This window comes from Chlamydotis macqueenii, chromosome 16 (assembly GCF_036417535.1).
Source record: "Chlamydotis macqueenii isolate bChlMac1 chromosome 16, bChlMac1.mat, whole genome shotgun sequence".
Taxonomy (NCBI): domain Eukaryota; kingdom Metazoa; phylum Chordata; class Aves; order Otidiformes; family Otididae; genus Chlamydotis; species Chlamydotis macqueenii.
The window spans coordinates 5,823,086-5,850,679 of NC_141571.1; the positions used below are offsets into that span (position 1 = coordinate 5,823,086).

Below are 27,594 nucleotides of genomic sequence, written 5' to 3' on the forward strand. Positions count from 1 at the left end.
GCGCCCCGCGGAGCCCGGCTGCCCGGAGCCTTCTCCCTTAAATTAAAAAAAAAAAAAAACAAACCACAACAAACCCACGGAGGGGAGGGGCTGCTGCTATTTTCCCCCGTCCGCCCCGTTTCCGGTTTGCTGCCATATTCCTCTTTTTTTTTTTTTTTTTTTTTTTATTCCCCTCCCCGTGGGTTCCCCCCCCCCGCCCCGGAGAAGGGGTGAGCGGGGGCGGGCGAGGCAGCAGCGCGCTGGATCCGCGGCGCTGAGCGATGCCGCTGCCGGCGGCGCAGCCCTGAGCGCCCGGACCGGTTCGGCTCGGTCCGGCCCGGCCCCGGTGCGGGTACAGAGAGCGGCAGCGGCGGCGGCGGCGGCGGGGGGCGGCGGGCGGCGGCCGCGCCCCCGGCGCGGAGACAAAGCCGGAGCCGAGCGCTGGAGGCAAGCGGAGGTGAGCGGGCGGCGGCGGCTGTGGGGCCGGCTGCGGGGCCGGCGGGGGATGCCCGGGGTCCACCCGTGAGATGCCCGGGTTGAGCGTGGTTGTGGGTCCGGTCGGGGATGCTGACAGTTTGGCAAGGTGGCTGTGGGGCGAGGATGCCCCGAGTGGGGCAGCTGTGGGTCCGGCAGTGGGGGATGCCGGCAGTCCAGTGAGCTGGCTATGGGTCCGGACAGGGATGCTGGCGGTCTGGCGACGGGTTTCGGTGGGGCGGCTGTGGGTCCAGCGGCGGATGCACGTGGTGGGGTGGGTCAGTTGTGGGTCCGGCTGGGGATGCCGCTGGTCCGGCTGTGGGCCCAGCCCGGGATGTTGAGGGTCCGGCACCGCCTGCCTGCAACTCCCCTTTGTTGTGATCAGGGGCTACGGGAGACCCCCGAGAGCGCAGGGCGGGGAGAGCCGGGCTGTATGTAGGCCAGGACATGAAATATTCATCGCCCCCCCCCCCGCCGCTTTGATGTCTCCTGATCCACTTCCCTTGTTGTCTTTGCTCACCGGTGATTTTGGGGCTCATGTCCAGCCCGGGTGGGCCCAGAGAGCCGTGTCTGGCCAGGCTCCTCGCTGCCCCCCTCGCCGGGGCTGGCTGCTGGGGGGCCGCAGAGCCCCCGGGTTGCCCCATTAAAGGCTTCACCCAGCCGGGAGGTTCCCCCGTCGCAGCCTGGGCGATCCAACCCCCGTGCGTGGCTGCGAGGGGTGGCACTGGCATGTCCCCACCGTCCCTGTCACCACCGTAGAAGAGCATTGTGGGTTTTGCCCTGAGCCACGCTGGGGTCTGGGTGGGTTTTTATCCCTGCTCGCTGCGCGGGGACCCGTGCAGGAGCTCGGGCAGGCCGTGCTGCGTCCCAGTGCTGTTTGGGACGGGTGCAGGGGGCAGCTTGCAGGGAGGGGGCCCACTGCACACGGCTGTGCGTGCTGGGGATGGGGGCTGGCGTCTCGCATCACTGACCTTTGCGCACTTCTGTCTGGTGCCCAGCATCGTCTCGGGGGGCTGCGCAGCCTGCTGTGAGACATGCTGGAAATGAACGGGGATCTGCCGCATCTCCCCGCATTTTGCTGGCCCCGCGCAGCGCACGCCTTCCCCTGGCCCTTCCCCACCCCGGCCACCGCGGCTGCAGTGTGCCCAGAGCGCAGCCCCCCAGGCTTGGGGCCGGGAGGTGACTGCGATCCCCCACCCAGTCCTGGTCCTGCTCCCAGTGCCGTGGGGCAGCAGTGGGTCGGTAAAGGTCGTAGGTGACAGGGGTGGGTTGTGCCACCCTGCGTGTGCTCGCTGTCCTCGCGATGCTAAGGAAGGGCCGTGATGTGGCTGCTCAGTGGAGCTGGGGGAGCCCCCCAGGACAGGTCCCACCGCCCCATGGCGTTAGGAGCTGGCGGTGGAGGAGGGTGCAGAGCCGGGGGGGGTTCCTGGGGCGAGCTCCTGCCTGGGAGGCAGCGGGGACAGGGACAGGACAGCACGTACCCAGCAGTGCCATATGCAAACTGAGCTGCAGGAAGGTGGCAACAAAAGACTTGATTTTCCTTCCTCCTTCCCGGCTGAGGTGTACGGCAGGAGGGAGCTGGAGGGCTTTGTTGCTCTCCTCACAGCCGAGGAGATATCCGCTGCCAGCGGTGACTGGGTGGGAGAACCGAGTCACGGCAGACCTCTCCCAAGGTCTTCTGGTGGGAAGCCAGGCTTGGAGACCCCCCCCTCAGCACGTGCCCGGGCCCCCCATGCACCACGTGTTGGTCGAACAAGGGCGAGGGGCTCTCAGGGCTCTCTGAGGAGGCGCAAGGATTGATGGGGAGACATCAGCGATCCTGCACTTTAAAGCAATGTATTTTCTGTTAGCTCCACTGTGGGGCTGCTCCCAACACCTCTGCAGCCGGAGAGGCTGATCCTGGGCTGCCTGGTGCTAAGCCAGCCGTTCTGCGCCGCTTCGTGCTGGCTCAGGATCCGGCCCATAGCGAAAGCTTGGCCGTTTGGCGTCTCAGAGATGAGGCCGGTGCGCTGGCCGCCCGGGGAGCCGCGTCTCTGTAATCATTAGCCAGTCAGAGAAGGGCACCTTTGCTTGAAAGATCGAGGGTCAGTTCCCGGTTCCAAGCTTTGACCCGGGAGCAGCTGAGCAGAGGCTCCTCCAAACACCTCTCCTCGGTGGTTCTGCCGAAACGCAGCCGGATGGTTTTTTTGGGGGGATGGGGTTATTTATGGGCTGGCGCAGGAGCAGCTAAGGGAAGTCCAGTGTTCCCTGTCTCAATCGTTAGTGGCCTTGCAGTGCTCCCTGTGTGATGGAGATGCCCTAGCGATAGCTCTGCCCTTTCATGACTTCGTACCCCAGTGATGGAAAATCACGGAGGTACCCCGGGGAGGCCGAAAGGGCCGTCCCAGCACTGGGCTGGGGAGCTGGGGGGCGAGACGAGGAAAAGAGCTGTGGTTTGTGGTGACTGACCTGCGCAGGGGCCCTGCTGCCTTGGTGGGATGGAGGGGACGTTGGCGGTCCTGAGGTGGGAATGGCCTTTAGCAGTGTGCACAGCTCCCGGGGAGAAGTGCCGTTTCACCGGGGTCACCGCGGTGAGGAGGGGACGGATCATGGGGCTCCCGTGCCCCTGAAATCCCGTCTGCCTCTCCCTGCCGCTGGTGCCGGGATCATCACAGGGCTGAAAGTGTTCCCTAGTGAGACCTGAAGGACTTGGGCTGGGCCGTCTCGTTTTAACGACCAGCAAGCGCCTGTAACATCTTGAAAGAGAAAAGGTAGGAGCGAGCGAAGAGCCTGCGCCTCCTCCCAGCATGTCTGAGGCGGGGGAAGAGCCCCGAGCATCACTGGCGCAGAGCGCTGTGCTCTTGGCGTGGCTGGGGGAAAGTGGAAAGCCTATCTGAAGTGCTATTGTTTCCTGTACTGTCTATTTTGCAGCTCGGTTTCCAACTTGTTCCTTTATCTCTCGGAACAATTTCCCAGCCGAGCTCACTTCCGCAGCGCTCCGCATCTCGCCCCGCAGCCCGCCCGGAGACGTGTCCAGCGCCGCATCCCATGGGCCGCGGGAAACGGGCTCGGCTCGCACCGGCCGTGCCGCTCCAGGCGGGAGAGATCCCTTTCATCCGCTGCCCCGAGAGCAGCTCGGACCTCGGGATGGAAATAACCGTCCTTGCACGGCCACGCCTGGGCCGGGAGCGCGAGTTGTTGCTGTTTCCAGTCCGGGGCCCGTGGCTGCGGGTGGTGTGGACCAGCTCCCTCGGGGCTCGCCGCGTCCTGCAGTTTCCGCCCATCAGCAAAAAATGTGCAGTGTGTCACGGGGCGGTTTTAAAGCGGGCCTCCGAAAAAATCAGAATGCCTTCGGTCCCTCACCTTTTAAACGGGCAAGCTGTGAGGTGGTCCAGTATATTGTGCGCTTAGGAGGGAAAAAAAATAAAATAATGAATTGTCTGCGCGCGGCTGCGTCAGTGCACCCAGCCCCCCCGTTCGGCCCCACGTTGGCACAGGCGACCTCGGCGTCTGCCGCCGCGGGAGCCGGTGCCGCTTTGCACATGCCTCTGCACACGCGTGCTTTGAAAATGCAGCCCTGAAACAGATTTCAGGAACAAATGTGGTTTGAACCTGGGCCAGGAACCGGGACCTGCAAATCCGCGCCTTGCGCTGAACTTCCCTCCGGGCTACGGATCTCCTGGCCGCCCTCACTGCCGAGCGCGGAGGTGTTCGGGAGGGCTGGGGGCTGGCGGGGCTGCCGGATGAGGGGGACGTGGGTGTCGATTTGAATTCGGACCTTAAAGAAATCTGCCCGAGCCCCTTGGTTCCAGGTGGTCTCGGTGGAGACGCGGCAGCTGAAATATCCGTAGGCTGGCGTGCGGGATCGGTGGGCTCGTCTGGAGGAATCAGGGGAAGAGAACCGTGCGGGTTTTTAAGGGAAAAACAGAAGAAATGAGGCACGTGCGTAGCGAGCCTGGCTTTGCGTCGCAGCTGGGGAGCTGGCGGAGGTTTGGGCAAGGCGTGCCGGGCGCTGTGCCCCGGGACGGCTTTGGGGGCCGCGGTGAAGGGCAAGGGCAAGCCAGCTTTGCTGGGCCAGCGCCTCCGCCCACGCGTGACACAGGGACGCCTGTGACTCGGGCTGCGTGGTGCTTCCTTCCCCGTGGTGCTTCCTTCCCCACGCTGCCAGTCTCGGAGGCCGGCCCCGCGTTTCCCAGCCCTGTCCTACGCTTGACCTGTTGCGGTCTCGCTCCCGTGACCGTGAGGTTTCGGCTGGCCCGGAGCCCGCTGCATTAGGGCTGGACGGACGGAGGAAAACCTGACTCTGTGCTGCAAAACCAGCTTCCACCCGGCAAGGCTGCTCCCGGCGCGTCTGGCACTCTCAGCCACCAAAAACCTGGGAAACGAGGGTAAAAGCTCGCTGCTGCGTTGCCTGTTCCACCATGGGTGAGGTTAATGAGTCCAGCCGGTCCTGAGTCACGTGCCCCCGTCCCGCGCAGCGTCCCTCTTCCAACGCCGTGCCCCGATTTGGGGGCAACGTGGTGGTCAAGTCAGTGATCCTAAAAATATCTTGCCCGGAGGCACCACTAGCAGGAATTTGGGGATGGAGTTTCTGGGTTTCACTGCTCCACCTTGCTTGCCCAAGGAGCATCGCCTGCCTCAGTTTCCCCCGGGAGCGCCTGGGAAACTGCCGTCAGAGGCTTCACACCGAGCGCGTGCCTCAGTTTCCCCCTCTCCTGCCCCTCCTTCAGGGGGGCCCGCGCCGTGCCCACCCTGCGGGCAAAGCTCTCCCTCGGGCAGGGCAAATACAACGTGATCTCCGGGACGCGCAGCCGCCTTCCTCACCTGCTCGGCCGCAGCCTCGCAGACGGCGTTTTCGAGGGCTTCCTCCCCCAGCCTGCGGCCCAGCTGGGCGCCGACTTCCCCGGCCGAAACCAGCCCTTGCGGCGCAGTGGTTTCACGGTGCAGCGGGGTCGGGCGGTGCCAGCCTGGGGTCTGGATGCTCCCGGGACGGAAGTGTGCGCTTGATGACTTCTGCAAAAAAAAATACCAACAACACGAAAAGGCTGTCGGAGTCGCTTCCCGCTCGGCCGGGCTCTTTCCTTTCCCGGCCCGTTGGCAGAGCGTTGGCAGGGCCCCGCTGTGCCGGGGAAGGGATCGGGGAGCCTCGGCACGGCTCCTGGGGAGCACGGTGAGCAGGGAGGGTGCCGTGGGATGAGGAAGGGTGTGACCAGGATGGGTTTTGTGCTCCTCCATCCCGGATAGTTGAGTTTGGAAGCGTGTGGGGTGGAAAGGCTCAGGGTGCCGGTTACCATCACCCCTTCATCCGATCATCCTGTCCCCGGGAGGCCCTGCCTGAGGGCAGGGAGGGGGCAGCACCAGCTGGGGATGGTTATTTTGGGTGGGAAGAGCCAGGGCCGGAGAGATGCCACAGCAGGGTCCCAGCTCTGCGTGCAGCTCGTCCCACGCCGCTGGCCGGCGTCGGCAGCACGGGGCAGGTCCCGTCCGCCTCGCCCGTAGCCCATCTCTGCTCCCCGCGAGCGGCGCGGGGCCGGGAGGTGTGGGGAGCCCGGCTCTCCCCTCCAGGAGCAGGCAGGGACAAAGGACACCAGCTCAGCGTTTTCCTTTGTTTTTCATCCGCTCGGGCTGTTTGTAGCGAGCAGTGTCTGAGGCTGCACCTTTCGGTATCCTGCTCATCCCAGGAGGGGCTGGAGCATCTGCTGCGGCTTTTTGGGTGTGGAAATGCTGTTTTGGGGCTGGCTGATCTCCGTTTGCCCCTCAAGACCCTCCCCGGTCGCTTCCTCTGCCGCATCCTGAGCAAGTTGCTTTGTTTTGGTGGTGCAGATGGGAGTGGCTGTGGGGACCAGCATCTCCCAGGGCTCTGCCACCGGCGAAGTCCGGGCTCCCCGGCCGTGCCTCGGCGTGCGGTCTGATGGCGCCAAGACCAGAGCCGTGGTCCGGGGCTGTGCCCGCTGCTGCGGGTGCTGCTCCTGGTCCTGTCCGCGACCACGGAGGTGAAAGCAGGGGTTGAGTGTGCGTCGCTGGAGGCTGATCCTCGTGGTCCCATCGCCCAGCCTTGACCCTCAGCCACCCTACGTGGGTGCGTTAGGGCTGGTGGCTCCGCAGTTCCCTGGAGCATGTGGCTTGTGTCAAGCAGATGCCCCAGAGCCCCAGAGTAAACCGGGAAATTAAGCCGATAATCAGCATACATTTGCTGTGTGGGATCTTTCTTGTTCGTTTGGAACTCTTCAGGGGTCTGCAAAGTGGGAAGTGTCAGAAATTGGTGATGGAAGATCCTTGCCCTCTGCTCGGCTTCCCCTCCTTACCCCGCATTGCAGCGAACCCCAGCACGTGTCCTGCCAAGTCCCCGCAGCTCCCGGCCGGGAGCAGGGCGATGCCCGGCCCCATGGGGCTTGTGTTGAGGGTGCAAGACCCTCCCTGCATTTTCCCTTTTCTACCAGCCAGTGTTTCAGTTCCTATGCCATGTCGGGAGGGTTCGTGCTGTGGGGGTCCTGCAGGACCCCTTTGCAGGGCGGTCAGGGCCGTGGCCCCGTGCCGGAGGGACGCTGGAGCCCGGGGGAGCTCCTGTCCTCACTGGACTGGATGGGCTGGTTTCTCCGAGAGTGCAAATGTTTTAGCAGTGACGCCAGCGTGGCCAGGGGTGGTTGTAACTTGCTCGGATCTGGAGCTTTTCTGCCTCCTGCGTCTTCCTTGCTCCCCTTCCTCCCCCTGCCCTGGAGGTTTGCTGCCTGCCTGCACTGCCGTCCTTGCGCCGGGGTGAAGTCGCTGCGGTGGTTTTGGGTGCAGCATCCCTCCAGCCGGGGCACGGGCCTGTGGCAGCACCCAAAGGGTGAATCTGAGCCACTCATGGGTCACATCAGCCTCTCGCTTCTGCCTGCCCCTTCCCCAGGAGCCGGTGCACGGGGAGCACCCGGGGCAGATGTCCTCTCCCAGAAAGCAGAAGCAAACTCCATTTCCTGGAGCCCAAGACTGGCTGCGCTGGGAGAGGCACTGCAGAAATGGGGAACAGAAATCCTCCCTCCTCCTCGGGAGGCCAGCTTTTGTCACCGTGTCTCCATCACCCCCTCCAGCCGGGCTGGTCCCTCATCCTGGTGCTTTGCCTGGAGGAGAACGGGAACAGCGTTGATGTGATGGGAAACTGGAGAATTAGGTGGCGGATGCTGGGAGCCCATGGATGCCAGCCTGCCTGGGGGCTAATATTAAAAGCGTACATTTTGGGGGGCACTGAACACCCCGTGCTGAGCTAGAGGGCTGTTTTGGGGAAGCATCGCCCCGTGGCTCTAGTGGCCGGGAGCTCTGGCTCCTAGTGCCGCCCCGGCTCGACATCGGTGCTTCCCAGCACCGCGGGCACTCCCGCTCTTGGAAACATTTCCTTTCTGTTTCCTTCTCCTGGATTTGGCAGAAGGAGAGCATTGCCCTCATCACCTGTCTGCAAGAAGCCAGCTTCGGGTTAACGCAGGGCAAAGGCTTGGTGTGCCTTTGGAAAGCGTTTGCTGGAGCTGGTTGGGCAATTCCTGGCGTTGGCTGGTGTCCCACTGGGGATGCTGGAAGCGCAGGCTGAGTCGGGCTGGGAGGCACCGGTTGGCATCCCTGCTCCAACCCAAAGCAGCACCGGGCTGCAGAGCGCCTGCACGGCTTTGAGCATCTCCTGCTGGAAATCCCACCGCCTCTCCAGCCCCTGTTCCTGTGCGGGACCAGCCTTGCGGTGAAGCAGCTTATTTTTCCATCTGGAATTGCCCGGCTGCCCTGGCAGTGCTGGCCGGGAAGTGAGGTGCTCCCCTTTCCTCTCGGGCTGGGTTCGCAGGATCCGTGTGCTTGTTCCCTAGCAGCCCCCTGTACCCCGGGGGTCTCCTTTGGATGCGGGGAGGGAGCTGGTGGAGCTGCGGGACCTCTGGTTTTTGGGGTGTTTGTTGCTGTATGAGGGTGGGAAGGGGTGATGGGGCACTGCTGGCTGTCAGCGTAGCAGCAGCTCCCTGTGCAGCCCCATGCAAGGGGCTGCAGCCCCGAGCGCCCACCTCGCAGCGCGGCTCTGCGTGTGATGCCAGGGAGCGGTGCCAGGAGCTCCCGCGAGCATCGCTTGGTGGCACGCTGGTCAGGAAAAGTGGCTGCCAGCTCCCTCGGAGCCCTCCACCCACCCTGCTCAGCGATGGACATTAAAAACCTGCGGTCTCGGAGGAAGCTTTGAGTGCCAGCTCCCAGAGCCCTGGTGCCAGCCCCGCGGTGGGGGGGCATCCGCATGGCCCGTGACGTGGCCCCGTCGGTACCCAGGCCAGCTGCAGCGCGGTGATGGGGATGTGAGGCATGGCAGTGGCCACCTTCCCTTCTCCCATCCCTTGAGGGAGAAAAAGGCTTAACACCGGGCGCTCGGTTTGGTTTGGTCTTATAAGCTCCCTGTTTTGACATGTCTTTTCGGAGGCATTTTGCATCGCTCCTGGCCGTGACTCTCCCCCATGCTAGGGAAAGGTGAATTTGGACGGTTGATTTAATTATCCTTTGCCCTTTCGTGACCCACTGCCCCCCGCTAGCTTGGGCTGTGGAGCTTTAATTAAGAAGGTTTTAAATTTAACGGGAGTTGACGGGGTCGGATGGGAGGGGCTGGCACTTACATATGTGGGGAGCTCGCGCAGCAGCCGTGCTGCCCTCCCCTCTCGTCCACCAGCGATCCCTTTCATCTGGGAGAGTTTCCCATCAGCTTTGAGGAGCCAGGGGAGGGCTGGGGTGCTTTCACCATGTGGACTCTGGGCAAAGTTGGGGGTCCTGGGTGGGCATCGGGGGCACCTACCCCTTGAAGTGGCTGCCCTGGTCCCTGAATTTGAGCCGAGAGATGAAGTGAGCCTCTCCGCATCTCTCCTCTACTTTTAGGAATCAGTGCAGGTGAGAAACGAACGTCCTTGCAGAGAAGGGCTGGAGGCACGGCCCAAGTGTGCCTTCGCGGCGTCAGTCAGACAGGGAGAGGATCTGCAGCATCAAACCCTGGTTTGTGGGGCGGGGGGAGCAGCTCCCCCTTTTTTACTGGCCCGTGGGACTCGTTGCCACCAGCCTGGTCCCAGCATGGCAGAGACGTGCCTCTGTGCTCCCCCTCTTGTGCCAAGCAAAGCCCAGTGGCATGGGATGGGGTACAGGAATCACTTTTTCCATGGTGGGCGCGGTGACCTGCCGTATTCGGGTGGCAGGGGATGGTGGGCTGAGCCGGGGCAGCGAGGCTTTCCCCAGAAATGGCCCCCAGCCGCGATGCTTGCGATGGGAAAAGGCAAAGCTTCAGTAGCATCCCCTGGGACCGAGGGGGAAACAGCTGCGCGGGCGTCTCCGGGGCTGCATTTCCTACCAAAATGCGGGCAGGGAGCGGGGTCGATGCAGGGAGGGGTGCCAGGGTGCTGGCTGTTGGGGTCCCACCCTCGCCGTGGTGATGGCAGCGCCAAGCGAGCAGCAACTCATCACCCCCGGCGCGGCGGCTGCCGTCTCCCCGTGGCGCCGAGCCGCGGCACTGACCCCGCTGTCTGGGCTGCCATGGTCTCTTTGTGCTGCCGGCGCAGGGGGACACGAGGGACCTGCCCGTCTCCGCCCCGGGGTCTGTGTTTTCAGTGGCACACCTCGTAGGTGGCTTGTGTTTGTCCGGCTCTACCCCGGCTGTCTCCGCTCCCGGGGCCCCGTCTTGCTGGGAGGGGGTCGGTTGTACGCCAACGGGGGTGGAGCGGGTCAAGGTGGGTTTGGGGTCGCCGCTCCCTGCTCCTTCCCATCCCCAGTGCCTGCTGCCGTGGGCTGGGCGCCGCGAGGCTGCTTTGTCTCGCCCGCCGTCCCGCACGCTTCATTTTTCAGTCTGGCGTGAGACAGTCGCCGTTATTAATCTCACCCGGGCTCCGCGAGCCGGGGATGCGGCTCAGCTCCCTGCGGCAGCAGCTGGGTGCTGGTGTCCTCGGCCCCTCGCCCACCTCTCCCCCAGCACCCACCCCATCCCATCTGCTGGGGGTGCCGCCCGGCATCCAGCCGGCTCCTCAGCAGCCCCAAGGCCGGAGCCTGTTTTGCCGGAGATGTCTCCCTCCCTGCGGCTCGGTGTCTGGCGTGGGGCCCCAGCCTGTCGCGGCATTTCTCAAGGTTTCTGCTTCTGCCTCGCAGAAGCCGTGCTGCTGTGTTTTGTCTGCTCCCAATCAGTGTCTTTTGTTCGTGTCTTTGAGCAGAAGATAAGATCGCTTCCCTCTCCGCCGCCAGCCCCGCTATCAGCCTGGCGTTGCCACGGCCATTGCATCCTTGAGCGATCCGGGTGGAAAACAGCCGGAGCGGGACTTGCCAGAGAGCAGCGGTCCACAACGCTGTTGTCTTTCCAAGAGCATCTCGGCTGTCGGGAGGTAGGGCAGAGGACTGAACCTTTCCCTGCGTCCCAGCTTGCCGGTTCATTTTCTGGAGGGAGAATCCCCGGAGATGCGGGTGTCAGAGGAGCGGGGATGCTGGGCAGGTCAGGCGGCATTTCCAGCGCCGGCGGGGGAGGACGGGGAGGCTGCTGTCTCGTGTGCCGTGATCTGATCTGAGCTGAGTTGTGCAGCTGAGTGTGCTTCATTTTTAATTGCTTTTGGAGAGGAGGGGGTGAGGGTGGCCTCCTGCCGCGGCCTCTGCCCCGGGCAGGGTGTTTGGCTGGGCTCAGCCCTGGCATCGTCCCCTCCGGCTGCGGCTCAGCCCAGCCGCTGCTGAGGGGGACCTGGGGGCCAGGAAGACCCCAAATGCAGAACCCAGCAGCGCACGGGGACGGCAGTGCTGGAGAGTGCCCAAGCCCAGCCGTGGCCATGCCAGCGATGTGCCAGCTGGGATGGCAGCCGGAGAGCAGGACTGTGCCAGGCCGCTGCCGGAGCAGCCGCTTCCAGCCACCGGATACCCCAACCTGGGTGCCTGAGGGATGCCGTGCATCCATGTGCCTGGCCGCCACGCGGGGACCTGTCCCTTCCCCTTGCACCTCGTGGCGCACGGCTGACCCCAGGCTGAGGCGTATTTGGGTTTTCCCGGTGGCTTTTTTGGTCCCGTTTTCTCTCGACACGGCCATGGCCTCGCAGCATGTGCCCGGGAGCCCAAGTGGCAGAGCGTGCACGGGCGGGAGGGACGCGGGCACCACGTGCGTACGCGGCACAGCCTTATTTGTATGTGCTGCAGCCCGGAGTTGAGACTGCAGCTTCCCCCACCTTCCATCCTGCTGTGCAATTATTGCTGGCGAATATTAGTCAAGTACAAATTACAAACCATTCAAAGTCTTAAAGAGCTGTCAATCAGCTGCTGCTTATTATCCTAATCAAACGCACTAAAAATAGCGACAAAATTTATTAGCGAGGGGGTAGGGGGAGGCCAGCAAAATAAACGCGCGGCGTGGCGCATCCCTGCCTGGCAGCCGCTGCCCCCCGCGCCCACCCAGCGAGAGGGACGCGGGGCGGCTGCCTGGCGTGACGCCGTCCCCGCCGAGGTGCTTTCCACGCACTGGTTGACACGTAACAATCCTGGCGTGCATGCCATGGGGCGGCACGACGTGATGTGGGTCACGCATGTGCTGAGTGGGTCGGGGCACGGCAGGGGGCTGCGGTGGGTGCCGGCGGTGCTCGGGGAGCAGCAGCCCTTTCTCCTTTGCTGCTGTCTCTGTGCGAGCCCTCCCCTCGCCGTGCCTCGCTGGCTGGTCTCTCTGCCAGGCTTGCTCCCGGCGGGGCTGGATGGCAGCGCAGCAAAAACCTGCCTGCCCTGTCCCCATCCGTCTGGGATGTTCCTCCTGGATGAGATGTGAAACCCGGGCTCCAGCCTCGGAGCAAGACAGGAGCCCGCTGGGATGCTGCTGGGGGTGCCACGGGGGCTGCACCCCCTCTGTGCCAGGCAGGCAAGTGCCCAGAGCTCTGCCCTGAGCCAGTGCTGCTGACAAGCGTCCCCCCGTCTTGTGACAGGAAACTGTCCTTTTTTGAAAAATTCAGCTAAAATGTGCTTTTCTGGCTGCGCCGGGGCTCCAGCAGCACAAGGTGCTCCTGGGTCTCGTGCGTGGTTCGTGCCGTGGCACCAGTCTGTGCTGCTGGGGATGGAGGTGACTCTCATCCCTGGGGACAAGGTCCCCGGTTGGTGGCCGACCCTCCCTGCCACCGGTCCTGGCCGTCTGGAGATGGAGTGACAGAGCTGGAAACACTTGTGTGTCCGGAGGAACCAGCTTCGCTTCTCCCCCGAAAAATCCCTCAGCAGGCTGGGGGTGCCTGCGCTCCCCTCTTGCCCCGGGACATCGCTCGGGGCGGCTCCAGCCGCCTCCTCTCTCGTCCCCGGGTGGGTTTGATGAAGTGGAGCAGAGAATCGTCCCCTCTTCACACATGAGAGATCAGAGCGAGCGGGTGTGCGCTGCCAGCCTCGCGCTGGAGGGATGGCGAGGAGGAGGAGGAGGAGGAGGAGGAAGGCAGCGGCAGCCCTGGGCGCCGGACCGTGGTGCGGGGGGGAGAGGGCGGCGGGGTGCGGGGACGACCGCGGGTGCTGACGTCCCTTCTGTCTCACAGGCTGCGGTGGGAGCTGAGCTGATTTCGGAGCTGAGCTGACTTCACCGGCGGCATCTCCCCACCCCGCGGCGAGGCTGTAGCCAGAGAGCGCTGGTAAGGCATCTCCGATGGGCTGGGAAGGGGGACCAGGCTGCTTTGCTGGATGAACCCACTCAAGAGAAGGGAAACCCTTCAGGGGGGCTCAGATCTGGGGTGCTGGGTGCTCTGCAACGGCCGGATTTGGCCCTTGAGCATCGGTGGGTGGGTAGGGTGCTGGGTGCAGGAGAGAAGGGCAGAGCCCTCGCTTCAGCTTTCCCAGCCCCCGGTGCTCCCGGCAGCACGGCCGGCCCCGAGGCCTCGCAACTCGTCACCGCGGTGGTTTGCAATTTGCCGCCGGCGCGCTGACCCCCCGGAACGGAAAGCAGGGGAGTTCCTGCAGGCTGCGACGTGCCCGGGGTGCTAATCCCCGCCGCAGGAAAGCTGCCTCCCGACGCCGCCTCGCATCAGCCGGAGCCGAGCGCCAGGAATGCTGGCCGCGCTCCAGCCCACCGCCGCCGCCGTGCAAACCTTGGGAGGGGGAAGCTCTGCCGAAAGCCAATGCGCCGGCCGGGATGGGGAGCGGTGCTGAGCACCCCCCACCCAAACCCAGCGCTGTTGTTTGGGAAAAGCATGGGAGCGGGGAAATACGCTGCTGAGCGTCGCCCAGGCTGCCCTGGCTGGGTGCTGGTGGCTCTGAGCAAGCCTGCAGCCGGTTGCACACAGAAATTCCCTGCGTTAGACGTAAATCCAGCGTAGTGCTGGCCACGGGTGTTCTTTGCAGTCTGGACGATGCGGTGCTGTCCCGCAGCATCATCCACGCTCGCTCCCAGCGATGCTGCTGGGGTGTGCTGGGAGCCGCCGCGGCCGGGCGGTGGGTTCACCCACATCCTTCTCTGCCCCTCGGCTCTGGGGGTGAAATTTCGTCACCGGCTCTGCCCGGTGCAGGGGAGGGGCTGCTGTGTGGCCCCTCTCCCCACCCCCGTCGAGTGCACAGCACATTCCTGCCATCATTAATAACTCCTCTGCCTGGCTCTTGCACAACCCCCTGGTTCTCCCGGGAGAATCCGCACCCTTTCCTTGCCAGTTGCCGTGGCCAGGATGTGGGGTGACAGGAGATTTCTTAGGCCCCCCTCTTCCTCCCTGGGGGCAGGTGGGGAACATCCCCCCCCCCCATGGTGGCCACAGAGCCAAAGCCGTGGTCACGTTGGCTCAGACTGGGGATGGTGCGGGGTTGCCAGTGCCTCTGGGCACGTTTTGGGGTTGCCAGCCTATGGCTTGCACTAGCCAAATCGAAGCAACTGTGCAACTTTGAGTGCGAAGGTTTTTGCCCCAGGAGAGCGTGGAGCAGGGCTCACCGCGCTGCAGCCCCTTCTCCAGGGGACCGCAGGCTCGTGCTTCCTCCTCCTCTTCCTCCTCCGTTCCCGTCTTTGGCTTCTGCAGCCAAAGCGTCTGTGGCTGGATTGGGCCCCATCAGAGCAGCCGGTCCCGGTGACCAGCACGGATCCAGCAAAGCCCTCGCTGGGGAGGGTTAGCACCCTCGCGCAAGCTGGGAGTTTGGGATGAGCGTTGGGGAGCTCTCCCTCCCCAAAACCACTGCCGAGGAGGGACGAACTAGCGGTCCACGGCGTCCCTGGCCGGGACACTCCTGGAAGATGCGCATCCCGTGCCCGCGGGGAAGGGGTGTGAAGGCCAGGACCCCCTGCTCTGGGGACATCGGGGAAGTGCCCGGGGGGTCCGCTCTCCCCTTTCCGTGCCCTGCTCCTGGCTGATCTCCAGGCATGACGACTGGTTTACACTCCGATTTTTCTCAGTTGCCGACCCAGGCTGGCAGCGCCCAGGGGACGTTTGTGTCCCCAAAGTGCTGCTAAATCCGCCGCCCCGGCTGGGGTGTTTTCCTGCCTGGGGAAGTGCTGCTTCCAGGGGAAACTCTGAGCAGCTGCGCCCCTTGCTCACGGTCGCGTGGGCAGTCACAAGCCGGGCGGTCACAGCCTCGCTGTGCCCCCGCATCCCTCCCCGCGCCGCCGCTGCCGTCCCGGGAGCACCAGCCGGTGCCGGAGCCCCGGGGGAAGGTGAGCAAAAGGCTGGCTGGGTGACGGGGGGCTTCGCTTTTGGTAGCAGCGGGGGCTTTTTCTCGTGGTTTCTGAGGTCCTGCTTTCCCTTGCAGTTCTGCTTTAGTGTCTTCTGCAGCAGGCTTTTGAAAGTGCATTTATTTATGGGACCGACTCCCTCCCCCTGGCCTCTGGACTGCCAGTGGTGACGGTTTGCAAGTGCAAGGCTTGTGTTTGACCTTCCTTCGCTCCCAGGCCCCCGAAGCCCGGCACAGATATGCGTGGGCTGCGGCCCGTGGCTGGTAGAGGCGTCGGTCCCTCCTCGTCGCCTGCATGCGTAGGAGGAAGGACAGCTCTGCTCCCTGCCGTAGCCATACCTTGCCCAAAAAATCAGTTTATTCAGATCCCCAAAGCCTGGCAGGGTCTGAAGCTGGCTGCAGCTGAAGCAAACCTGCATGGAAGCGGGATGGGGGATGCTGCTGCTCCTCTGGGAGCTGGAAAAGGGTAGATGGAAGTTGAGTCTTTTGGGAAATTAGCCCTGATTGTCAGGGGGGAGCTGGGAGGGGAGCAGAGCTGGTGCCTGGCACCCCTGACCTTCCCCGCGGCCGGAGCCCGGGGGCTCTGCCCCACCGGTGCTGGGGCTGTGCAGGCTGCTGGAGCTGCCCCGTGGCAATGGCCCCACTTGTGGGGGTTCAGCCTGAGCTTCTCTCAAAAGCTGGGGTAGAAAAACCATCTGTTGTGTGAGGCTGAGCCGTTGGCAGAGCCTGGCTGCTGGCTGCATCCCGGTCTGCACCTCCTCTGCTTGTTTTTTCCTATCAGAGATATTCTCTTCCCTGGTCGTCTCCACCTCCCTTTTCCCTCCTGCCATGCATGATCTAGCCTAAATATTTCCTTCCATAGCTTCAGGACACTGCTGGGTATCTTGCCATCTTTGGAGACTGCAAATAATTCCCTTTCTGCATTTATATCATTACCTTGAAGGTATTTATAGAGCGTGATTTTGAGTGGAAAGGAAGGCATGGCTATATATAAAACAGAGATCCCTTGGTCCTTAGCTGCTGTCTGCCTGAAACTGCTCCTGATTTAAACTTTTATCCTGATTGCTGCACGTTTTGGACTTCACAGGATTTAAATTCCCATCCTGAGCAAGCAGAGTGATGCAGCTATGGGCTCTTCAAATTGCTGCTGTCAGAATAATCCAAACTCGTTAATATTTGTCTGAGTCTTGTCTTCTCCTGTCCGTGCCCTGGTAGAAAGTCTTGTGTGGGAGGAAACGTGGCTGTACGGGATGCTGAGCTACATCCCCCAGCGGATGCCTGGTCCTGGAGCAGCCGTGCTCCCGAGCACCGGTCCAGGCTCTGCGCTCGGCATCCTCACTCCGCACTCCCGCAGCTGAGCGTCCTTCCCTCCGCTCCCGGCGTTTCGCTGGCCGCTGCAGCCAGGCGGGAGGTGGCTCGGTGTTAATGAGGGGCGATGCTGTCCCAGGGCAAGGGCAGGATGGCCAGACATCCCAGCGGGTGATGCTTGAATGGGCTCCAGAGGTTCTTTCGCATCCCAGTGGGCAGGCGTCCGTCGCGCAAGCCATGGGACGCAGCTTAATAATAATAAATTAAATAATAACAATAATAAAAGAAGCCCCGTGCATGTGTCTGTCTCCTGCAGCCCGGGACCATGGGGAGCAGCAAGAGCAAACCCAAAGACCCCAGCCAGCGCCGGCGCAGCCTGGAACCCACCGACAACGCCCACCACGGGGGCTACCCGGCCTCGCAGACGCCCAGCAAGGCGGCCGCTCCCGACGCCCACCGCACCCCCAGCCGCTCCTTCGGGACCATGGCGGCCGAATCCAAGCTCTTTGGAGGCTTCAACACCTCCGACACGGTCACCTCGCCGCAGCGTGCCGGGGCGCTGGCTGGTCAGTGTGGGCTGTGGCGGGGCGGGGCGGGGAGGGTCTCAGTGGGGTGTTAGGGGGGCTTGGTTCCAGCTTCTTCTTGTGGTGATGGGGTCTCCTGCTTTTGAGGGACTCTGAGCTGGAGTGGGGAGCAGATCTCTGTTTTGTCGGTCAGTGGGAGGATGGTGGGAGAGGAGGGTCCCTGGCGAGGGTGGCCGTGCCCATCCTGAGTGGTCTCTGTCGCAGGCGGAGTCACCACCTTCGTGGCCCTCTACGACTACGAGTCTCGGACCGAAACAGACTTGTCCTTCAAGAAAGGAGAGCGCCTGCAAATTGTCAACAACACGTGAGTGTCCCTGTCCCTGCAGCCCAGCCCACCTGGGTGAGCTGCCACCTTTGTCCCTCCTGCGGAGCCCCCGGGCCCAGCTCTCCCCCGGGATGGGCCCTCAAATTGGGATGCGGTGACTTGTCCGAGGACGTCAGTGTTGGAGGCCATCGTTCTCCTGCTCGCACATCCTCCTGGCCCTGTTGCTGGCCACTATTGCCTTGTAGCCTTGTCATCAGGCCAACTCCTCTGCTTGCTGGCCAGTCCGTGCCCTCCAACGTGGGGCTGCGTCCCCGCCGGTCCCCTGTCCCCGTCAGCGCTCAGCTCCCTCTCGCGTGCCTGGACATCTCCTCAGCTTCACGGGTGCTTTCCCCTGTGCTTGCGCAGTGTCTCTGACCTCAGCTTCTCTCTTGACTCTTTTCTCTCTCCTCTCTGCCACGCTGTCGTTTAGGAGAAAAGTGGACGTCAGGTGTGTATTGTGGATTATTATTATTATTGCTGTTCTAACGATCTTAAATGCTAAAAGCCCACCTGCTGCCCACGTTAGGGCGAAATTGGGTGGAGTGGGGCTGGGAGGAGACAGTTGCCCGTGGTTTTGTGGTCGTTTGGGTTTGTCCTCCCTGAGCGACTGGAGCAGAGCGGGGAACTGCTCCATCCAGAGCTGTCTGCACCCAGGAGCTCTGAACCCGACTGGCTTTCCTTGTCCGCACCTGGCACCCCTCTGCGGTCCCTTTTCAGTTGGCTCTCTGCTCCCTCCTGCCCTTTTTTGCATTTATTTCTGCATTGTTAAATTTTTTTTAATTATTTTTTGTGGGTGGCTCAGGGGACACAAGCACTTCCTTAGGGGTCTGGCTCCCGCTTGCTTGCTCTCCATCCCGGTGGCAGCAGGGCAGCGTGGCTGGAAGATGCTCCTAAGCATGAATCCGCATGTGGTGTGCCCTGACACATGGCACACGCGGTCTGGAGCCCGGCTGGCAGAGCCCACGTCCCCGGCCACGGGGTCCTGGGGGTCTGCAGCTCCCACTGGCCCCTCCACTGCTGCCTTCCGACCTGGGCACCCAAAACAGCTTTGCAAAGACGAGGGAACGTCCCGCGGGCGATACTTCTCCTGCAGCGATGGGCAGTGTTGCACAAACGCTTGTTCTTGTTCCGTGCTGTTTATTACCGGTGATTCATTTAGTCCATGAAGTGCAGGATATGCTTCAACACTGCAGGAAGAGCCTGAATTTAGGAGTTTTGGTGCTTCTTGCTTTCACAGCCTCAGCAGTGTACTAGCCCAGGCTTGGGCCCTGGTTTGGGCTGGTACAAAGTGAGCTCTGCCCGTTGGAGGTCCAGATTGGGCCATGTGTGAGGGTTTTTTCTCATGCCTTATGTCACTTCTGGGGTTTCCATACTTTTTTTCCTCTGCTGCTGTTTGTCAAAGGCTCAGTGAGAGGGAAGGGTCGGGGTGCGATGGGCTCTGCGGCACCCTGGGGTTTTTTTGGCGACGTATCCCATCAGGCTGGAGGGCGCAGGATCCGGCTGCCGACCTTCCTGGTGTCAGCTGCGGCTGCGTGGGTGGGATGTCTGCAGGGTGAGAGGAGAAGCCCCCCACATCCCTCACCTCCCTACTCCTGCATCCCAGCAAAGCCCAGGCTGCCTGTGGTGACCCTCAGCCTCCTGGACCAGCCAAATCCATCCACCCCGGTGCAGAAAGGCTCTCGTGGTCCCATTTCCAGCAGGAGGAGGTCTCCTCTCAGGCAGCTGGCAGCCAGCAGGGATGTGGTGGGGTATTTTGGGTACGGCTGTGCAGGGAATTGTTGAAATGCTTTGTTTTGATGATGATTATTATTATTATTTTTTTCCCCACTGAGACATTTTTGGAATAGTTTGCTTTTGCCGAATTCCCAGCTTGCAGTCTTGCAGCCCTAGCTGGAATAAAGCCACAAGTTCAAAAGCTGGGCATTTCTCAAGCAGATGTTTTCTCCGGTCCCGTGGGAAAGGAGCCCAGCCAGCCTCCTGTCCCTTTCGGAGCCACCCCAGTAAAGGTGACTGGGGCAGCAGCTCCGGCTGGGGAGCCCAACCTACCTGCCACAAGACGTACTGGGACGGGGAGAAGTCAAAATACCACCTGGGGCTGCTGCAAGGCTGGGGATGGGCTCTGGGAGGGCAGCAGAGCCTGGCTGTGCGCTTGGGAGGAGATGCTGTGAGGGTCCACGCTTTCCCTGGGCCCGCTGGTACCAGCGCAAGGAGCCCGGGGCCGTGTCCGGCTTCTCCTGCCGCTTCAAAGCATTGCTGGTTTAACCGGGACACGGAAAAGTCACAGGCTGCTGGTGTGTCTGGAGCGAGGATGGAGGTTTCCACGTCTGCAGGGGTCAGGGCTGGGTCTGGATGTGGTCTGGTGGGTCTGCAGTGCTGCCTGAGGTCATTAAGGTTTTTCTGTAACGTGTTTGTGGAGGTTGTCCTGCCAAGTTCTCGCATCCTTGCAGTGCCATTCCCACGGATCTGCAGTTTTCCCGTGTGGTCAGGATAAATTAGGTGACTCCGTCTTTGAGGAGCAAGAAGATGCAGGTGGTGGGAGGAAGCCCCGCTCTCCGCAGGGAAGGGGAAGCCGTCTCCCGCTGTCCCGTTGTTCTTCTCTATTTATTGTCCTTTCCTGCCCCATCCCTGCGGGGCAGAGGATGGAGCAGTGAGAAGGCTCCCGCGCCCTGCCAGCTCCTGGGGACGTGCTTGGGGCCACCGTGCCTGGGGCGGGAGGGTCAGCCCCAGGGTTTTGGGGACAACAGGAGGGCAGAGCCATGCTGGGGGGTGTGGGGCTGGCGTGCGGGTGTGCGTGGCTCCATGCGGGCCGTCCTGCGGGTCAGGGGCTGCGGCCGTGCCCGTCCCAGGGCTGCAGGTGATGTGACCGGCTGGATGGAGCCCGCTGCATCCAGGCTGGTCATCGCTGCAGGGCAGGTCTGGCCACCCCCTGCCCAAACCTCAGCCTTGTCCTGTTGCTTTTCTGCAGCCTGTGTTTAACAAACTCTCTGGGGTTTTCCTGGTGCTTTTTTTTTAATCTCTGCCATCATTCTGTCGCTTTTCCCCGTTTCCCCTCCCTCCCTGTCGCTCCCCGCTGCTCTGCTGCCTTGGATCCCCAGTGCCCCTCCACCTCCAGCCAGACCCCGTTCCCATCAAGTGGCTCCGTAGGTATTTTGGCTCGCTGGCTGCCCTGCCCGGTTGAAGTTTAAAGCATCCCGTTTGCGGATGGGTGCCCCCAGTCCCGAGAACTTGCCCAAATGGAGCCACGGGGCAGGGGCTGGCAGCAGGAGCCCTCCGGGCCGGGGTCTGGCTGCGGGGCTGGGGGCTGCACCCCTTCCCGGCGGGGCTCTGCGCTGGCTCACCCCCCCGACCCCGGTGCCTGCGGGCAGGAGAGGGGCCGGCCGGGGGGCTCCTGGCTTCACACTGAGTGTGTTTTGGTTCTCTTGCAGGGAAGGTGACTGGTGGCTGGCTCATTCCCTCACTACAGGACAGACGGGCTACATCCCCAGTAACTATGTCGCGCCCTCAGACTCCATCCAGGCCGAAGAGTAATTCCCATCTTTGAGACAGTTTAAAGACGAGCGATAGCAAACGCACCCTGGGCGCTCCTCCCTCCCCCTGCCCCCGGGTTTTTTCCTTTTTCTCATTTTTTCCCCTTCGCATTTGCAAACCCCGTACACGTTTTCCAGCCCGTAGAGCGTGGAGGTCTGGCTTGCGCGGTGGAGGGATGAGCGGTGGCGTGCCAGGGGCTGTGGTGGGCCTGATGCTTTTGGTCTGGTTTTCACTCTTCTGCACGGACACGCGTCCGCGCACGAGGATGCCGCCGGCTCTGCCTGCACAGATCGGGCTGAGTGCGGAGGCGAGCATCGCACGGGGAGATGTGCAGAGCCGGCCGCAAATGCCAGAGCTGGAGGTGCCAGCTACATCCCTGCAGCCTGTCCCCAACTGGTGGCACGGCGTCCCCTCCAGCAAGAGCTCAGGGGGGCTTCAGGGGTGCCTGGAGCCCCTCATGTGGGGAGGCTTTTGGAGTGAAGGCATTTCGTGGTCTGTGGTGCAGGGTGATGCCCAGCCCGGGCTGTATGGGGGCACAGGGCACCCTGGGGTGCCCAAGCCCGGAGACACAGCCCGTGATCTCCAAAATCTGCAGCAGGGGGGGACTGGGGCTGAGCCCGCTGCTTGGAGAGGCAATGGAGAAGGTGCTGGGTGCTGAGCTGTTGCCTTGCTCTTGCAGGTGGTATTTTGGGAAGATCACCCGCCGGGAGTCCGAGCGGCTGCTGCTCAACCCCGAAAACCCCCGAGGGACCTTCCTGGTCCGGGAGAGCGAGACCACGAAAGGTGAGTGGGGATGGGGGGCAGCCTGGGGAGCCCCCCTCCTGGGGCCAGGGGGCATCTGCACAGGGACCCCGCTCCCCTTGGTCACTCTGCGTGGTCCCGGATCCCCCGGCTTAGGCACATGGGGAGGGAGACGGGAGCCAGTGCTCAGGGTCGCTGAGCGATGCCCCTCGGCACAGGCAGTCTCTTGGGGTCTCCCTGCTGGTGCCGGTCCCCAGGGAGCAGATGCTGGCGCATCCCTTAAATCACCGGTGACGTCTCTGTGCCCAACGCGCCGTTACACCACCAAGCCCACGGGGCTGGAGGGGTGCAGCTGTCTCTCCCACCGCTGCCTGCCTGGCTGTCGCCCTTCAAAGAGAAGGCTCGGCTCACGGCAGGGTGGGAGCCGGGTGCCCCACCGGCCCCGCAGGACCACCAGGCAGGATGCTGTTTTTTCCTTTTTTTTTTTTTTTTTTTTTTACCCTGTCAAGTAGACAATTTTGTTTTTCCCTGGTCCTTGTATAGTGACAAAATCTTGAACATGTGCTTCCTGGGCAACCGGGCAGAGGCAGTGATGAGTTTTTAGGTCCTTCTTTTGAGTCGAACAACTCTTTACGCTTGTTTTGTGCCTCCCGAAAGTGCAAGTTGTGATCTTTGTGGTTCGGCTGCCTGAGGATCCTGTTTCTTACCTGGAAATGTGGTTTCGTTTGGCTCCAAATGCACCTTTCAGAAAAGCTCCTTAATGTTCCCTTCTGTTTTGATGCCCTGAGCTTGCCACTCTTTATTTTATTCTGGCGGAAGCGTTGCACTGCAGCAGCGGCACAGATCTTCCCGTTCAGTATTTGTGGCCCCAGCAGCGCAGCGTCGTTCTTGTGTGGGCAGAGCAGGGACAGGCGGCCAAAGTGATGCTCGCAGTGGGATTTGTGGCGTGGGGAGTTGGGCCTGCCAGCCCCTTGGCTCCCCTCTGAGATGCCAAAATGTCGGGGTTGCGGGTCAGCAGCTCCACCCAGCCTGCCTCCCGTCTGCTCCCCTCCCCTGCTTCAGCATCCTCCCTTTGCTGCCAGAGCTGGGCTCGTCCACGCGCCCCGGGGGGCTGCTTGCCCTCCTGCCCGCTGGAACCCCCCCAAACCCAGCGGGGTCTCTTCCTCTGTGCCAGAGAGGCTGGGGGGCTGAAGGCAGGGATGCCCCTCGTTAGCACATCCCTGGTCCTGCGGGGATGCTGACCTGGCTCTTGGCTGCCCAGCCCTGCTCCCCCTTGCCCGCCCGCCAGCGGGACCCCATGGGGAGCCCCCGTCTGCGGCGCATCTCCCCCCAGCCCCTCGGTCCTGCCTGCAGGTGCCTACTGCCTCTCCGTCTCCGACTTCGACAACGCCAAGGGGCTGAACGTGAAGCACTACAAGATCCGCAAACTGGACAGCGGCGGCTTCTACATCACCTCCCGCACCCAGTTCAACAGCCTGCAGCAGCTGGTGGCCTATTACTCCAGTGGGTAGCCCCTTGGGGTCCCCTTGGGGTCCCGTTGGGGTCTGGGGGACACCCTGGGTGCTGCGACTGCCCTCACTGCAGGACGGGTGCTGCTGGGAAGCCAGTGGGGGGCTGCGGGACCCCAAACCTGTTGGGAGGGGACCCTGGTGAAGAGCTGCCTGGGTTTTGGAGAAGAGGGTGAGGGTTTGGGTAGGGGTCCCCCAGGGGTTTTGCAGGGAAGATGTGGGGTAAAACCATCATGTGCCTAAATGGCCAAGTGTCACCTGGTGCTGTCCCCTCCTGTGCTAGAACACGCCGACGGCTTGTGCCACCGTCTCACCAACGTCTGCCCCACCTCCAAGCCCCAGACCCAAGGCCTCGCCAAGGACGCCTGGGAGATCCCGCGGGAATCGCTGCGCCTGGAGGTCAAGCTGGGACAGGGCTGTTTCGGAGAGGTGTGGATGGGTAAGGACCGCTCCCTGCCGCTGTCCCCACCGTGTCACCACCTGCGTCCCCTCCCCAGCCATCTGTAGGTGCTCGGGGCCTGTGGTGGGGTGGGTGAGCAGGCGAGGGACACGGACTCCTGCCCCGTAAACGTGTCCTGAGTGGCGCGTCCTCTGCCGCAGGGACCTGGAACGGCACCACCCGAGTGGCCATCAAGACGCTGAAGCCCGGCACCATGTCCCCAGAGGCCTTCCTGCAGGAAGCCCAGGTCATGAAGAAGCTCCGGCATGAGAAGCTGGTTCAGCTCTACGCCGTGGTTTCGGAGGAGCCCATTTACATCGTCACCGAGTACATGAGCAAGGGTGAGCGCGGGAGGGATGCCGGGGGGGCAGCTGGGGGGCTCTGCTCCTCCAGATTGCCGTGACCATGGTCTTCCTCACAGGGAGCCTCCTGGACTTCCTGAAGGGCGAGATGGGCAAGTACCTGCGGCTGCCTCAGCTTGTGGACATGGCGGCTCAGGTGGGTTTGTGCATCCCCGGGCCTCCCGCATCCGCTTCCGAGGGCGCTGGCTGCCCCAGCACCTCGCTAGGCTGCCATGGCTGTCGGGTGGTGGGGTGCTCCACGGCCTGGCTTGAGTGGGTGCCACTGTCCCCGCAGTCAGGGATCATTTTTCCTGTTCCCATTGCTGCCGGCTCTCCCTGGCCAGCAAACCTGCGTCTGCGTGGGTTTTCTTGAGCAACCAGCTGCTCCCGCACCCCGGCTGGGATCCTGCTGCGGAGCCGTTCCCCTCGGCGGTGCTGGGTGCTCCCCAGGGACCCTCGTGTCACCTCACCCCCCTCAGTGCCCCACATGCTGGTCCCCACAGATCGCATCTGGCATGGCCTACGTGGAGAGGATGAACTACGTCCACCGGGACCTCCGGGCAGCCAACATCCTCGTGGGGGAGAACCTGGTGTGCAAAGTGGCTGACTTCGGCTTGGCGCGCCTCATCGAGGACAACGAGTACACCGCTCGGCAAGGTGCGTGCCCGGGGCTGCCGGCACCGTGCCCGGGCAGGCGGCACCAGAGCAACGGCCGCTCCGCGGTCCCTGGTCCCCAGGGGCGTGCGTTGCATCTCCAGGCAGCATGGGGCACTGGCTGCGCGGGGGTCCTGGGGGCACTCACAGCCCTTGTGCCCTCGGGCATCGCGGGGCCGGGAGCAGCCCCTCACCCTGCCTCTCCCTGCAGGTGCGAAGTTCCCCATCAAGTGGACGGCCCCCGAAGCTGCTCTGTACGGCAGGTTTACCATCAAGTCGGACGTCTGGTCCTTCGGCATCCTCTTGACCGAGCTGACCACCAAGGGCAGAGTGCCGTACCCAGGTGAGGGCTGGCACCTGCTGCCAGGAGCCCCGTCCCCGTTGCGGTGCCCTGACGCCAGCTGCCCGTGCCCGGCGCTTGCCCCTGGCACTCCACGGCTCCCAGAGCCGCCTTTGCAGAGCAGCAAACTGATGCAAAGTTTCTCCTGGGGTTTGGGCAGGGAGGGTGGGCTTGGAGCAGCGATCTGCCCCCACCCTGCAGAGCCCGGCCAGGATGCAGGGTCGCAGCCGCCCCGTCCCACTCGGGTCCCCAAGCAAGGTGGCAGGGTCCCTCCGAGCAGGGACAAGCGCTGTGGGGATGAGGGTCCCGCTTTCCCTGGCTCAAGTCACTGGGGTTGCCTGTAAGGCTTCTCCCAGCACCATGCCCCCAGTGTCCCCTCTGGGAAAGGCGCAGTGCAGGATCTGGCCCATCTCTCACCCGGTGCCGTGTCTCTGGCCGCACGCAGGGATGGTGAACCGGGAGGTGCTGGACCAGGTGGAGCGGGGATACCGCATGCCCTGCCCGCCCGAGTGCCCCGAGTCCCTGCATGACCTCATGTGCCAGTGCTGGCGGAAGGATCCGGAGGAGCGACCCACCTTCGAGTACCTGCAGGCTTTCCTGGAGGATTACTTCACCTCGACAGAGCCCCAGTACCAGCCCGGCGAGAACCTATAGACCTGGAGCTCCTCCTGGCACCAGGGACGCTGCCGTCCTCGCTGCGGGGCGCCGAGGGCTGGCCTGCCCGCCGAGGGGCCAGTTTTTGTGGAGCAGCCCCCGGAGCGGGATGGGGCATTGCCTCCAGATGCGGCCAGGGGAGGTGCTGGGTTCCCCCGTCGCTCATTAAGACTTCTGGCCCATGTTTAACGAAGCGGCGCTGTCCTGTTGGCGAGAGGAGCCTGCGGGCACCGGCAGAGCCGGCTTGGGAGGGCGAGTGGAGCATCTCCTGATGAGAGACTTGGCTTTGGGGACACCTTCCCCCCACAGCAGCTCTGGGGTGAGCCCAGAGGAACTGGGGGACGGCATCACCCCACTTCGGACACATGGCCCCAGCCTCCTGCACCCCCTTTCTAAATCAGCACAAATTTCCCTGCCCCTTTGCCCTCACCACCATTCCTCCCTTGGCTCCGGTTCTCCCGAGGGCGCTGGCAGAGACATTTCGCCGTGGGGAAGGCACAAGCCCGGGCTGGTTCGGGTGGGGCGATGTGCCGGGGCGGTGGTGCCAACGTGGGGTGGCAGTGGGACGCTGGCGGTCCCCCTGCCTGGGGCGTCCCTCCGGCCTCGCTGCGGCGGGCACCGGGAGCATGAAATGTGGCTGCTTGTGACTCCGGTGACCGTCACCATCCCGTGGGAGCACCTGGGTGCATGTTTGAGTCTTCCAGCCGCGTCTGCCCCCCCAGGGACCCGTCCCGTCAGTCCTGGGAGCGGCACGGGGGGTGCTGGCAGAGCCCTCGCCCTGCCTGCGGCCAGCCCTGCCACCCTGCCTGGGCTTCCTGCCACCGAGCACTCCTGGTCTTCCAGCCGCCCCCCTGGGAAGTGCTCCGCAGCCCCCCTGCCGCCCTCCCCAGCTCCACCACCAGCTTTCCCACCCGCAGAGTCCCCCGGCCCGGCCCTGCCACCAAATCCGGTGCCACCGTGGTGTTTGGGTGCATGGTGCGGGCAGCTCTTCGGGGTGTGGGAACGTTTTGGGGGAAATACTCGTCTTTCACTGATGCTTTTGTCCACCCGGTACGTTTTTAGCTGCCTTCCCCCCACCCCTTGCGTCTCAATGGCCAGGCTGGCGTCCCGGTGCAGCGGGAGCATCCCCGAGCCCGGGCTGCCATCCCAAAGGAGAGCCCCGGGAAGCACAGGAGACGTTTGCAGCCTCCCCTCCCCGCCGGCCCCGGCCGTGTTTCAGCGCTGGGTGGCCATCCGTGCCCGGCGTTGCCCCCACGCACACCCCCCGGGGCTGACCCCCTGCGCTCTCCCACCCGGCGCCTGCTTGTACATAGCCCTCGGCGGCCCCGCGCCCTCCCGGACGTTGGCGTAGTTGCGTGTGTTGGTTTCCCCCACTCCCACGTCTGTACCCAGCTGGAAACCCTTCGCCATGGCGGCTCGCAAGGCTTCGCTCCCTCACCTCTGGGGTCCCGGGCATGGAAGGACCTGAGGGTTTTTTGGGTGCTGTCCTGGACCAGGGGTGGGGTGGGGGCTGGGGAGGGTGCTGTGGGGCAGGGGTGCGGCAGGGCAGGAGTGCTGGCACGGCACGTGTCGGTAGGAAGGACCCAGGGAGGGGAGCCAGCGGCTTTGCCCACCTCTCGGTCCGCGGGCGGTGGGTTTTCTTTGCCTCCCCGTGGCTCGCGGGATGGGGTTTCCCTCCGGCACGGCCTCCTTGCAGGCAGCAGACCTTGACCACCTCTCGCCAGCCCCCGCCGCAGCGCCGCTGTCCCGTGGGAGCCGAGCGTGGGCACGGTGGTGGCCAAAACTCCCTTCCAAATCCAGACCCCTGCCAGAGCGGAGACCAGGCAGGCTGCTGCCTCCCGCCCGCTCCTGCAGCTCCCCGGCCGCTTGTTTCTGAACCAAGTGCTGGCTTGGATGGTTGGTGGCTCGTTTTTAGTGAGTAAAACCTTCAAAATCAGCTTGAATGGGCTCTTCAGTGACACAGAGAGATCCTGGCTTGGAGAAGAGCTACTGGTTTAATGGATTTTTTTTTTTTTCAAAAAATCATTTTGGACTCGGAGCCTTTTCTCCCCCCTTTCCTAGCAGATTTGCAGTGCCTGCCTTTCTGCATTTGGGCAGGGACTCTCCAGCCCTCGATGCTGTGGTTCTTTCCACGTCTGCATCCCTGGGATGGGCAGCTGCTGT

The 27,594-nt window shown here is 63.3% G+C and overlaps 1 protein-coding gene across 3 annotated transcripts; it reads left to right on the top strand.

The window, feature by feature from the left end:
• Window positions 1-244: 244 nt before the first annotated feature.
• On the top strand, window positions 245-26,466 carry SRC (SRC proto-oncogene, non-receptor tyrosine kinase). 3 transcript variants are annotated; one of them, XM_086760619.1, is made up of 14 exons: window positions 245-436; window positions 12,927-13,019; window positions 16,655-16,904; window positions 17,127-17,226; window positions 17,657-17,674; window positions 20,652-20,750; window positions 21,434-21,537; window positions 22,849-22,998; window positions 23,287-23,442; window positions 23,604-23,783; window positions 23,864-23,940; window positions 24,287-24,440; window positions 24,649-24,780; window positions 25,223-26,466. In XM_086760619.1, the coding sequence occupies exons 3-14, from the start codon at window positions 16,664-16,666 to the stop codon at window positions 25,429-25,431; spliced, it is 1,620 nt and encodes a 539-aa protein (XP_086616745.1). In that variant the 5' UTR covers window positions 245-436; window positions 12,927-13,019; window positions 16,655-16,663; the 3' UTR covers window positions 25,432-26,466. The 3 variants fall into 3 exon arrangements, with proteins under 3 accessions (XP_086616745.1, XP_086616747.1, XP_086616746.1); XM_086760621.1 differs by lacking the exon at window positions 17,657-17,674; XM_086760620.1 differs by lacking the exons at window positions 245-436; window positions 12,927-13,019 and adding an exon at window positions 14,912-15,013.
• Window positions 26,467-27,594: the final 1,128 nt, after the last annotated feature.